At 31.8% G+C, this 12,505-nt stretch overlaps 3 protein-coding genes across 3 annotated transcripts; all 3 read left to right on the top strand.

Moving 5' to 3' along the window:
* Window positions 1-542: 542 nt before the first annotated feature.
* LOC110621469 lies at window positions 543-4,602 on the top strand. The gene is made up of 4 exons (XM_043958019.1): window positions 543-3,088; window positions 3,161-3,478; window positions 3,555-4,374; window positions 4,460-4,602. Exons 1-3 carry the CDS (start codon window positions 807-809, stop codon window positions 4,369-4,371), a joined length of 3,417 nt encoding a protein of 1,138 aa, XP_043813954.1. The 5' UTR covers window positions 543-806; the 3' UTR covers window positions 4,372-4,374; window positions 4,460-4,602.
* On the top strand, window positions 4,461-6,123 carry LOC122724064. The gene is made up of 5 exons (XM_043958511.1): window positions 4,461-4,771; window positions 4,861-4,987; window positions 5,061-5,354; window positions 5,463-5,567; window positions 5,647-6,123. The coding sequence occupies exons 1-5, from the start codon at window positions 4,461-4,463 to the stop codon at window positions 6,121-6,123; spliced, it is 1,314 nt and encodes a 437-aa protein (XP_043814446.1).
* Window positions 6,124-9,229: 3,106 nt separating this feature from the next.
* On the top strand, window positions 9,230-10,701 carry LOC110607361 (exopolygalacturonase-like). The gene is made up of 4 exons (XM_043958510.1): window positions 9,230-9,361; window positions 9,445-9,750; window positions 9,869-10,384; window positions 10,477-10,701. The coding sequence occupies exons 1-4, from the start codon at window positions 9,230-9,232 to the stop codon at window positions 10,699-10,701; spliced, it is 1,179 nt and encodes a 392-aa protein (XP_043814445.1).
* The last annotated feature ends 1,804 nt before the right edge of the window (window positions 10,702-12,505 follow it).

The following is a 12,505-nucleotide window of genomic DNA, read 5'->3' as shown; positions in this document are numbered from 1 at the left end:
ATTTGCCAAATTCCTAATATTGTGGACATAATATATATATCAATCATCTAAGACTTTTTCCCCTGCTTTTCTGCATTTTTTGTTAGGAAATGATTAAATGAACTATGCATGTGATGAGCTTTCTACTGCTCCTTATATCAGATACAGAGAAATTCTATACTGAAGTCCAGGAAAAAATACTTAAATTAATTTTAAAATTAAATTAAAATTAAATTAAATTAATTAATTTTAAAATTAAATGAAAATTAAATTAATTAATTTTAAAATTAAATTAAAATTAAATTAATTAATTTTAATACTTAAAATTAATTAAATTAAAATTAAATTAATACTTAAAATTTATACTTAAAATTAATTAAATTAATTAAATTAATACTTAAAATTAATACTTCAAATTTATACTTAAAATTAATACTTAAAATTAAATTAATACTTAAAATTAATACTTAAAATTAATACTTAAAATTAAATTAATACTTAAAATTAATATTTCAAATTAATACTTCAAATTAAATTAAAATTAATTAAATTAAAATTAAATTAATACTTAAAATTAATTAAATTAAATTAATACTACTTTTGGAGATTAGATTGGAGATTATTTTTAGTATCATTCATGGTAGTTTGTGGCTTATTTTGCTTTCTTTTCTCTCCTTATGATTCCTGTGGACTTTCCTTTGACTTGGGACTTAGTTGCTTTATTTACATAACCATTACTTTATTTATTAATATTTTTTTTAGATGAGGACATCCTTGTGACCAACTCTTCATTTATTGTTATACATTCTAGGTATAATAGGTACAATATGCATTCTGACAGAGGTTGGATGTATGCAAGACTAAAAGATGGTCTACTAAATCCTTTATTCCTTGAAGGATTAAATGAATTCATATCAGCTGCCAAACAGTTTCCAGACTGTTTGAATGGAGAACTTATTAGGTGTCCATGTAATCGATTTAAGTGCCAAAATCGCAGTTTTGAAGATGAGAGTACAGTTAGGTTTCATCTGATGAAATATGGGTTTGTTAGGGACTATTATGTATGGTATTTGCATGGAGAAATGCAAACCTACAATGAGGTCCACGGGAGAAGTAATGATTCGACTTACAACACTTGCAATGTGGAATATCAACATACTGAGTTCTCTAATGCTTATGAACAACTAGTTGTAGATGCAGCAGGACCGAGTTTCTCCCCATCAATTAGTAATGAGCCTCCAAATCAATCTACTCAGAGATTGTACGACATGTTGGCCGCTGTTAATCAGGAATTGTGGCCAGGTTGTGAAAATCATTCACAACTGTCAGCTGTGGCAAGGATATTGAATATCAAATCTGAACATCATTTGTCCGAACGTTGTTTTGACAATATTTGCCAATTCATCAAAGAGATTTTACCTACTGATAATTTGTTTACTGATAATTTCTACTCTACAAAGAAATTGCTTGAAGGCTTGGGATTACCAATTCAGAAGATTCATACTTGCTTAAATGGTTGTATGATTTATTGGGGTGAGGATAATGAATTGCTCAGGTGCAAGGTGTGTGATCATCCGAGGTACAAACGATTGCAAGTTAGCCAGAGCTCTAGTAAAACCCAAGTTGCTTATAGTAAAATGTATTACATGCCAATCACACCTAGACTACAAAGGTTGTACGCATCTAATGCTACAGCTAAGGATATGACTTGGCATGCAAATCATGGGACTAATGATGATTTAATGCATCATCCAGCTGATTCGCATGCATGGAAAGCTTTTGATAATAATTGGCCTCATTTCAGTGCTGAGAAACGTAATGTCCGTCTTGGACTGTGTACCGATGGTTTTCAACCCTTTGGACAATCTGGTCAGCAATATTCATCATGGCCTGTCATATTGACACCGTACAATTTACCCCCATGGTTATGCATGAAAGGTGAGTATATGTTTCTCACTATACTTGTCCCAGGGCCTAGAAATCCAAAAGATAAGTTGGATGTGTATTTGCAACCCCTAGTAACTGAGTTGAAAGATTTATGGGAGAATGGAGTTGAAACATATGATGCATTCAATAAAGAAAATTTCAACTTGCGAGCTGCTTTAATGTGGACTATAAGTGATTTTCCTGCTTATGCAATGTTATCTGGATGGAGCACTGCAGGACGAACTGCTTGTCCTTATTGCATGGAAGATAGTGATGCATTCACATTGACAAGAGGAGGTAAGCAATCATGGTTTGATAATCATCGCAAATTTTTACCTCCTAGCCATTCTTTTAGAAGAAACAAAACAGCTTTTAGGAAGAATGTATCTGTTACTAAGAAAGCTAAACCACCTATTTCCGGTGAAGAAATACTTAAACAGATTGATGAATTGGGGTTTAAGAGGGTTATAGATGAGGATGCATTTGAAATAAATTCCCGTCTATCAAAGCAATGCGGTTGGCGAAAAAGAAGCATCTTGTGGGATTTACCGTATTGGAAAACAAATTTGATTCGACACAATCTTGATGTAATGCACATTGAGAAAAATTTTTTTGAAAATATAATCAACACTGTAATGAGTGTTGAGGGAAAGACAAAGGATAATGCCAAGTCAAGGGCAGACCTAAATGTGATCTGTGATCGGCCAGAGTTGGAAATGGATCAAGTCACTAGGAGATATCCCAAAGCTTGTTATACTCTAGATAAGCAAAGTAAGCAAGTATTATGTGATTGGTTGAAAAATCTCAAGTTTCCCGATGGATATGTTTCCAATATGGGGCGATGTATTGATATGAAGAAGCTGAAGATGTTTGGTATGAAGAGTCATGATTGTCATGTCTTCATGCAGCGGATTATGCCAATTGCATTTCGTGAGTTGCTTCCATCAAATGTGTGGCAACCCTTAACAGAGTTGAGTAATTTTTTTAAGGAGTTAACATCTACCACTATAAGTGAGAGTGATATGTTGCGGTTGCATGGTGAAATTCCTTTAATCATATGCAAGCTTGAGCGTGTTTTCCCTCCAAGCTTCTTTGATTGTATGGAACACCTCCCTCTCCATCTAGCATATGAAGCATGGCTGGCAGGTCCAGTGCAATATCGATGGATGTATCCTTTTGAACGGTAAGTTCTTTTAACTTCACTTTAATTAAGTTATTTAATAATGTTTACTAATGTTGGTCATATATTTTATAGATATCTGCGACGGCTTAAGAATAATGTCAGAAATAAAGCTAGAGTCGAGGGATCAATATGTAATGCGTACCTAGTAGAAGAAGCAACTTCATTTTGTGCACATTACTTTGAATCGTATGTCCAAACTAGACATCGAAAAGTGCCAAGGAATGTTGATATTTCAGAAAGTACTGAAAATTATGAAGGCAATCTATCAATCTTCATGCAGTCCGGTCGACCAATAGGAAAAGGGACAACCAGATATCTTATGGAGGATGAGTATAAAGCAGCACAAGTGTACATATTATTAAATTGTCCAGAAGTGAAACCCTATATTGAGTAAGTTATCGTAAATAAGTAATTTATATATTATGTTCATAAATTACTTTTTCTAATGGAGTTGAGGTTTTTCCAGCATTTACATTGATCAATTGCGCTCAAATGATCCGTTGGTCAATGATTCTCAGATTGACATCAAATTGGAGAGTGAATTCTCTATATGGTTCAACAATTTTGCTCATGATTCGTGCAATAACATATCCAATAAGTTTATCATATCGCTTGCAATGGGTCCATTACGAAGTGTGACATCATACAATGGATATATGGTGAATGGATATAAGTTTCAATCGAAGTCATACTGTGCAAGTAGAGCAACAATGAACAGTGGGGTGTGTATTAAGGGGTCAAATTACAGCAGCGAAGAAAGCGATTACTATGGACAATTGCTTGAAGTTATACGTTTGGAGTATCCAGGTCTTCCAATCAAGCGAGTTGTACTTTTCAAATGCAATTGGTTTGACCCCACTCCAAATGTAGGCACAAAGATCCATAGTAAATATAAACTTGTCGATGTGAATCATAAACGATCTTTTAATAGATATGAGCCTTTTGTGCTGGGAGTACAAGCAATGCAAGTGATATATACTCCGTATCCTAGCCTAAAGCGAGATAAAATTGACTGGTGGGCTGCTATAAAAGTCAAAGCACGTTCTGTAATTCAACTTCCAACACAAGAAAATACACAACCTGCTGATGAACCATTTCAACAAGAGGAAATGGAACACACTGCCATAATTAGAGAAATTGATGATTCAACACAACAATTAAATGATCCAACTGGGGATGTTATTGAAATTGATGATGGTGAAGAAAATGATGAAGATGAAACTATAATAGCAACAGAAACAGATGATGATGATGATGATGACTTAGATGTAGATAGTGAATAGAAGGTATAACATAATTGATATCTATTTTTACTTTTAGTTATTAAATATGTTAACTACATCTTGATTTTTATAATGTAAATTTGTACAGGATGAGAGGACGAGGACGCGGATCTTCATCACGGGGTCGAGGAGACCATGGCAGGGGTAGTGTCCACACAACTGAATCAGAAAATGTCAATCAAGATTTGGTACAACACACTGCTTTGATTCCTAGACCAGACCAGGGTGAGAGATCCACACCGGGTGCTGCATCATCCACTCCTGCATCAGTGCACACATCTGCTACTGCCTCAGCACCCATAGGTTTGCCACCTATTGCATCTACGGCTACATCTGCATCTGCTTCTGGTAGTTGTGCACCTACAGGGCTCAGACCACATATTCACTTAGTAAATTCAGTGTGAGTAAAATTTATAAGTATTTTTAACTATGCATTTAATTTTTTTGCTTATTTCAAAATTATTTTGTTTGTCAATTATTCTTTTACAGCATGCAGCCTTCTGATCCGATTGCTAGGCGGATTACCTTGATCTTCAAGGAAAAGTTAGTAGCAGATGGATTTTGTTGGAAGAATGTACCAGAAGAGGTTAAAGAATTCTATTGGCAAGAATTTAAGGTAATACAAATTATATTGTACATGTAATTATTTTTACTGTGCATTATTTGTAGCTAAATGTGAGTAATTACAGAAACACTTCTTATGGGAGGAGGCAATAGAACAACTGATGAAGATAGCTTGGAGGAAGAAAGCTGCCGAGCGATATCGTAGCCTTATGTGTAGCGTAAGGAATGGGAAGGAGAAGAGACTATCACTGACAGAAGGAGTAATGGATGCATGGCAATTCGCTTGGGGAGCAACTGAGTATAAAGAGAAATGCAAAAAATTCTCAAATAACAGAAAGAGTGAAACAGGTGGGCAAGGTGCTGGCCCATCAAGACATTGTGGAGGATCCATATCTCAGTATAGGCATCAACAACAGATGGTACGTAATATTCATTCTCACTTAAATTTTTTCAAATACTTTAAATTTATCCAATTTATTGTGAATTTATATTGAAGCATGTTATTACTATTTATATTTTACTTGCAGCGCGAAAGACTAGGCAGAGATCCTCTACCTCATGAGTTATTTGAGGCTACGCATAAGAAGAAGGGTTCCTCAGAGTTTGTTGATGCACGCTCAAAGTCCATTCATGTGAGAAATTAAATAAATTTATAGTAAATTATTTGATTTGTAGTTTATACTGTTATATCACATGGTATTTTTTTTGAAGGATCGCTTTCTGACTTTGAAAGAGCAAGCATCACAGACAGATAATGACAGTAGTCAGGCATCCCGCGTTGATGAGGCTCAGTTATACTTTGAGGCAGTAGGTGGAGAGAAAAAAAGAAGGGTGTACGGTCTTGGATCACAGGCTTCAGTTTTCTTCCCAAACAAGACTTCTGCTAATACATCCTTCACATCAGCTCAGCAAAATCAGGATCTTCAAGATGAAATGGCTGATCTCAGACGCAAGCTACAGGAGCGTGAGGATAATGAACAAGCATTGATTGAGCAAAATGTGCGGATTACCTCTGAGCTCTCACAGGTGAAGGATTTACTTATGCAGCTTGTGAGTGAAAGACAAGGCAACCAGCCTTCAGCTCCCGGTGAGGGAACTTCTGCACAGCCTGCACAGCCTGCACAGCCTCCTTATCAAGCAGATGAAACAAATGATGAGGACGAGGACGAGAACACTACACATTTATAGTTTCTTTTTTCATTACACATATGTACTAGGATAATAAAGAATTTGTTAATTTTTTGAGTTTAAAATTGAACAGCTGGATGTTTGGATATATGTTTGATTTGATTTACATAATATATGATATTGGATTTGAGTTCATTCATGACATTTGGTTTTTACATGTTGTTATTGAGATGAGTTGTAATATGTGAGTGTATTTACAGGTTAGTTGTAATATGTGAGTGTATTTACAGGTTTGTCTGATTAGATTATATAATTTATAATATTTTATTATAATTTTATAAATAGTAACGGATTAGTAACGGATTAAGTTGTTACTGATATGTTAAAAATAGTAACGGATTAGTAACGGAAAAATCCGTTACTAAAATCAACAAAACGGAAACTAAATTTAGTAACGGAATTTCCGTTACTAATCCGTTACTAAATTAGTAACCGATTTGTAACGGAAAAATCCGTTACCCAAAAATTCCGTTACTAAAATCAACTAAACGGAAACCAAATTTAGTAACGGAATTTCCGTTACAAATCCGTTACTAATTTAGTAACGGACTATAAAATCCGTTACTAATGCATTAGCAACGAGGTTCACTGTAACGGAAAATTTCCGTTACAAATCCGTTACAAAATGGTTTTAGTAACGGATTTTTAATAATTAGTAACGGAAATTTCCGTTACTAATCCGGGAAATTTTTGTAGTGTAGAAAAAATAAAGTCAAATAAGCTACAGGCTCATAAGAATTAGGAAGGACATTATACTTAGAGTCGAATTAAAATGCAGCTGATAGCTACTGGCTCAACATTTTTTATGTTCTTGTTTATGTATCCTTTCTTGCTTCTTTATATTTAATATTTAATTGCAGATGCTCTAAAAGGAAGAAAAGTTTGTCCAAAAATAATTTCACGGTCTCTCCTCATGTGGTGACTGAACCTAAAGGTGGATTATATAACTATCTTTTGCATCATCAACTAATGAGAAATGAAAGGCCCTCAGCTTAATATGTTCTTCGAAAACTCATTATGTCTTATATTGGAGCATGCAATACGGAACTCAAGCACCTATGAGGATCTTCCGTTTCACGTCCTCAAAAGATAAGGAGTAAATAAATCAATAATGACTTTAGCTTAAGTGTTGCATTTAGTTCTTAATAGTTGATACAAAGTGGTTGGAAATCAATGGCATTGTTGACATCATTGATTGCTTGCTTATTAGCAATATTTTTCTCAATGACAAATTCATTAGAAGAATTGTTTGGGTCAGATATTGTTTCTTCTGTGCCCATGATTTGTTCCCTCGACAGCAACCAATACCTCTTTGTTAGTCTTAGAGGATGAAACATTTTTGTATCTCGATTTGATCTCTTTTCTCAACCTCCTCACGGTTTTCTCGATTCCTTGTTTAAAGTTGAGGCTACTCAAAGGATTAGAATGTGCCATTCAAAAGAATTACTAAAATAATTAAAACTATATCTTAGCAATAGCGCTAAGATTTAGTAGGTGTCGAGGCCACCAAAAATAAATTTCTACTTTTCTAAATCAAACAAAATTGCGATAGTTGTGAGTAGGGTTTGTCCTATAGAGATTGGAAGGAAGTTAATTCACTTGAAAGACAAAACAAAAACAAAAATAAAATGGGAGTTTTAAAAAACAAAGAATTAAAAATTACATCAATCTCATTGACCTAAAACAATTAAAAGAAGTAAAGTAATTAGATTTAAGTGAGAAAATCAATATGAGATTAATTCAATGAATGTTTAATCTCAGTTTTAGTCTTATTGGTTGATCATAGATGCAAAAATAATTTCTAATTATTTATAGACAAAATAGTTATAGATGTCGAAGAAGCTTTAGTCACTCAATCTTAATTTTTAAACTAGCTAAGAGATGTTCGTTAACGAGCTTTTGCTTTTGAAAAGTAGTACGAGACGCTACTAATAATTTAATCCAATTACTACATTAGGAATTAGAAGACCTGATTCTAACTAATAACACAAAAGCTCGATTCATTTTAGTTTGATTATTTTGTTCCTTAGGAGGGCTTTACTTAAACTAATTCACCACTAATTTCGTATTAAACTAAAATAATTATGAATTTAATCGACTTGAATAATAATATATTATCCTATTAATTGAGCAATGACACCTTAATGCTACAATCAATAGAACAAGAATAAATAATAGGTATAAAAACAATATAAATACCAAGAAACATTAAGAAAATAATAAAACCAATTAGATCTCACAACTAAATGAACTAAAACTTCAATTATCCTTCAACTAAAAAGAGAATTTAGCTACATATGTTCATGGTTGAAATGCAATAAGAAAAATGTTTTCAGCCTCCCAAAATTAATCAGGAGTAAAAGATGATGTTGTATATCAAAATAGCATCTTTATATAGTACTAAAAATCCTAGTTTAGCCTAAATACAAGTAACCAAAATTAGATGGAAAAGTGTATTTAGGTATATCCATGATTTCACTTACATTTTGTGCTTTATTTTTCCTAAAACAATTGAGTTTGATATGTTTTTGCGGATAAGGATCATTAAATTGTGTGTCAAATATGGAATTAGACTCTGGTTTCTTTCGTTAGATATGTTATGCCCATAACATAGTGCATCTGAGACTTAGAGTTTAAGCAAGACTTTGTTCCTTATTTCCTTGTGTCTTTCATTACGCCCATGACTCCCTTAATTTCAGAATTCAGAGTCTAGACATAATTTTTCTCTTTTTATTCTTTAATCCTTTATTATCTTACTAAAACATCAAAAGTGAAAAAAATCAACCTGTTTAAGTCTTTCTCCAACAAATAATCTTTAGCTTTAAGAATTACATGAGAAATTATCTACATGTCATCATAACCACAACATGAGATATGGATGATATAACACATGGTACATTTTGGGAATCTATTTTTAGCTTAGAACATTCAACGTTTCCAAATACAGAGGTTCTAAAAAAATTGCTTAATACCAAATATATAAAATATTATTAGTATTTAATTAAATTTGGTAAATTTTAGCCTTATAAAGCAGCATATAGAAAGATAAATAATTTCATCATTGTAAAATCTTTATTAAAAATAAAAGAAGGAAGCAAAAAAAATAATGGATACTAAAATAATCTTCTCAATTGTATCTCTATTGTTCATAAATTTCTCTCTTGTTCAAGCACAACCAGCTGTTTTTGATATAACAAAATTTGGTGCAGCACCTGATGGAAAAGCAGATGCAAGTAAGGTATAAACATATAATTCACCCATGAATATTAGGATATTAGCTAAACTTAAAATTCTTACCTTTCTCTTTCCTTTATCTTTTAGGCTATAGCGGATGCTTGGAAAGAGGCTTGTGCAGCAGCAGGATCTAGCAAAATATTGATTCCAGCAGGGACATTCTTGGCAGGTATAGTGAATGTTACAGGTCCTTGCAAAGGGGCAATAGAGGTAGAAGTTCAGGGAACCGTGCAAGCCCCACCAGAGCTTGCAGGGGGGGATGGTTGGTTTAATTTTAACCATATTGATCAATTCACACTATCTGGAAAAGGAACTTTAGATGGTCAAGGAGAAGTTGCATGGAAGGGAGTATCTTGTGACAAAGATCCAAAAAATTGCAAGAAACATCCTATGGTATTTTTTTTTAGTTTACATGAAATTACAAAATGTTACTAATTTAAATTTACCATAAATTGTAATTACGTACCAAAACTTTTCTAAAATGCTTTTATTGCTTTACATTTTTCATCAGAATATAAGGTTTAACTTCATTACCAAAGGTTTAGTTCGTGACATAACGTCTCTTAATAGCAAGTACTTTCACGTCAATGTATTGGGATGTGAGGACTTCACATTTGAAGGCTTCAAAGTCAGTACACCTGAAGGTAGCCTTAATACAGATGGAATTCATATTGGGCGATCAAAGGGAGTGACTATATCTAATGCCAAAATAGGCACGGGTGATGATTGTATCTCTATTGGTGATGGAACCGAAAATCTAAAAATCACAAAAGTGGCATGTGGACCTGGTCATGGCATCAGTATAGGGAGCTTGGGGAAGTATGAGAATGAAGATCCTGTTTCCGGAATTACCGTTTCCGATTGCACCCTCACCGGTACAACTAATGGTGTTAGAATTAAAACTTGGCCTGCAATGTTTCCTAATACTGCAACTAATATTCATTTCCAAGATATTACTATGGAAAATGTCTCCAATCCTATTATTGTAGATCAAATGTATTGTCCATGGAATAAATGCAATAAAAAGGTGAAAACTGTTCCAAAACAATATATTATTATATGACAATTACTTATTGTTTGTATAAATAATTATTTCTTCTCTCTTTTTTTTTTTTCCAGGAACCATCTAAAGTGAAGATTAGTGATGTTAGCTTCAAAAATATAAAGGGAACTTCTGCAACTCCTCTTACCGTTCAACTTATATGCAGCAGTGGAGTCCCATGTGAAAAAGTGGAACTTGCGAACATTGACTTGACATATAGTGGTCCTGAAGGCCCAGCAAAATCTGAATGCATTGATGTTAAGCCAACAATTGTAGGGAAGATTCCAGAGGGATGCAAATAGAAAGTCACATTTGCTGTTACATATTTTTTTTGTAGTTAATTATATATAGAGGAACATTATGAGGTCTCCTACTATTAATATCCGACAATTATAGAGAAAAAAATTATTTATTATTTTTTAATCATATCCTGTTGTTGCAATTTTTTTAACTGATAAAAAAATGAATCAAATCTTGCTATTTTTTTTAAAAAAATTTGCTAATATATTTTGTTATCCGGTATTCTATTTTACGTAGCAAAATTATGGTTAATTTTATCCGTAGCAGGGATAGGTGGTCCAATGATATACGTTCTGCACTAGAAGACAAAAGATAACATATAAAAGGAGAAATACTCTCCTCTAGGTCTAAATTTTTTTTATTATTCCAAAAACCTCTGTAAAACCCTATTTCTCTGGATTTCATATCATCATTATTAGCTTATATTAATATACTATAATTAACTAATTCAAATTACTAAATTATTTTTATTAATTTTAATTGTTAAATATTATATTATTTAGTTTTTATAATTTGAAAAAAATGTATATATAAAAAATTATAATTTATAAAAATTATAAAAAAAAATTTCTATATGTAAAAGAGATGGAGAGATTTTAGGTATTGAAGAGTTAAATCTGAAATTTTTTTTATGTGATAATTTTGTAATCATCTTTTTTATAATTATATTTTATAATTTTTTTTTATATATTCCATGTAATATAAAGCTAAAACAAAGAAAAAGTTCAAGATCCCTCTAAATGTTCCGCATTCTGTATATTTTTTTAAGAGAATTTTAAGTTTTTCTTTTAATTTTTTTTGTTCTTAATTGGTCAATTTCAATTTAATACTTAGTTTATAATATGATAATTAATTTTCTTTTTTGAAATGGGATAATTAATAATTTTTAAAATGTAACATAATCAAATCATTTAAATTAATCCTAATAAAATTAACATAATCTAATCATCTGATTAATCCTGCTTAAATTTTAAATTATTTAAATATCAGCATTCTATTTTTCCTTGTTTTAAGTAAAATTTTAACATTTTTTTAATTGATCAATTTTATTTCTCAAATCATAATTAACAATTTTAAAATATAATTTAATCTATTCTTCTAACTTAATTTTGCTTTCTAATAATTAAATTTTACAATTTTATCTATCGAAACTCAATCACTTTAAACGTCAAATATTATGAGATATAGATAATATTAAATATTATTAATAATTTATATAGAAAATATCAAGGAAAAGTATCAATATTCATTAATTAACATTAAAAATATTCATTAATTCTATTTTTTCCATTTTAGTATGAGAGATAAAACACATAAACATTGATAGATCACATACCCATCAAGTACATTCCCCTATAATGATTAGAATTTTGATTAGATGATGATCAAAGAGAGTTTGAGGTGCATGGAATAATAATAGTCCCTACATAATCAACTTTTCCACCTTACAATAATTAATAATGCACATTCCATCAGTCTATCCATTATCTAGCTTGCACTTACAAATGGGCTGTCTGAGGAAATGTCTTCAAGTGCTTTGTTCTCCTATACATGGTGGTCATCATGATTTGATTCTGATGCTGCCATTACCATCTCTAAAGCTAAGCTAATTTAGAATAGATTTTGACCTTTATATCTGTTGGATATGCATGTATATGGTATAGCATCATAGCAAAATTATTCCTTATACAAATACCTTTATAAAATATTTAACAATTAAAATTAATAAAAAAATTATTTAGTAAATTTTTTAAAATTTCAAAAATATTATCTCGATGAGACCAGTGTAATTCCACCACGCCCATT

This window comes from Manihot esculenta, chromosome 7 (assembly GCF_001659605.2).
Source record: "Manihot esculenta cultivar AM560-2 chromosome 7, M.esculenta_v8, whole genome shotgun sequence".
Classification (NCBI taxonomy): Eukaryota; Viridiplantae; Streptophyta; class Magnoliopsida; order Malpighiales; family Euphorbiaceae; genus Manihot; species Manihot esculenta.
Note: the sequence above shows the minus strand (reverse complement) of the source record. Positions and strands in the feature narration are given on the sequence as shown.

What these genes read in the sequence shown, in the direction of transcription:
- LOC122724064 (XM_043958511.1), top strand. Translation starts at nt 4,461, where the DNA reads ATGAGAGGACGAGGACGCGGATCTTCATCACGGGGTCGAGGAGACCAT. An exon ending in ATTCACTTAGTAAATTCAGT is followed by an intron (nt 4,772 to 4,860) that starts GTGAGTAAAATT and finishes ATTCTTTTACAG; the next exon opens with CATGCAGCCTTCTGATCCGA. An exon ending in TCTATTGGCAAGAATTTAAG is followed by an intron (nt 4,988 to 5,060) that starts GTAATACAAATT and finishes GAGTAATTACAG; the next exon opens with AAACACTTCTTATGGGAGGA.
- LOC110607361 (XM_043958510.1), top strand. Translation starts at nt 9,230, where the DNA reads ATGGATACTAAAATAATCTTCTCAATTGTATCTCTATTGTTCATAAAT. An exon ending in GAAAAGCAGATGCAAGTAAG is followed by an intron (nt 9,362 to 9,444) that starts GTATAAACATAT and finishes TTTATCTTTTAG; the next exon opens with GCTATAGCGGATGCTTGGAA. An exon ending in GGAATAAATGCAATAAAAAG is followed by an intron (nt 10,385 to 10,476) that starts GTGAAAACTGTT and finishes TTTTTTTTCCAG; the next exon opens with GAACCATCTAAAGTGAAGAT.
- LOC110621469 (XM_043958019.1), top strand. Translation starts at nt 807, where the DNA reads ATGCATTCTGACAGAGGTTGGATGTATGCAAGACTAAAAGATGGTCTA. An exon ending in TGGATGTATCCTTTTGAACG is followed by an intron (nt 3,089 to 3,160) that starts GTAAGTTCTTTT and finishes TATATTTTATAG; the next exon opens with ATATCTGCGACGGCTTAAGA. An exon ending in GAAGTGAAACCCTATATTGA is followed by an intron (nt 3,479 to 3,554) that starts GTAAGTTATCGT and finishes AGGTTTTTCCAG; the next exon opens with CATTTACATTGATCAATTGC.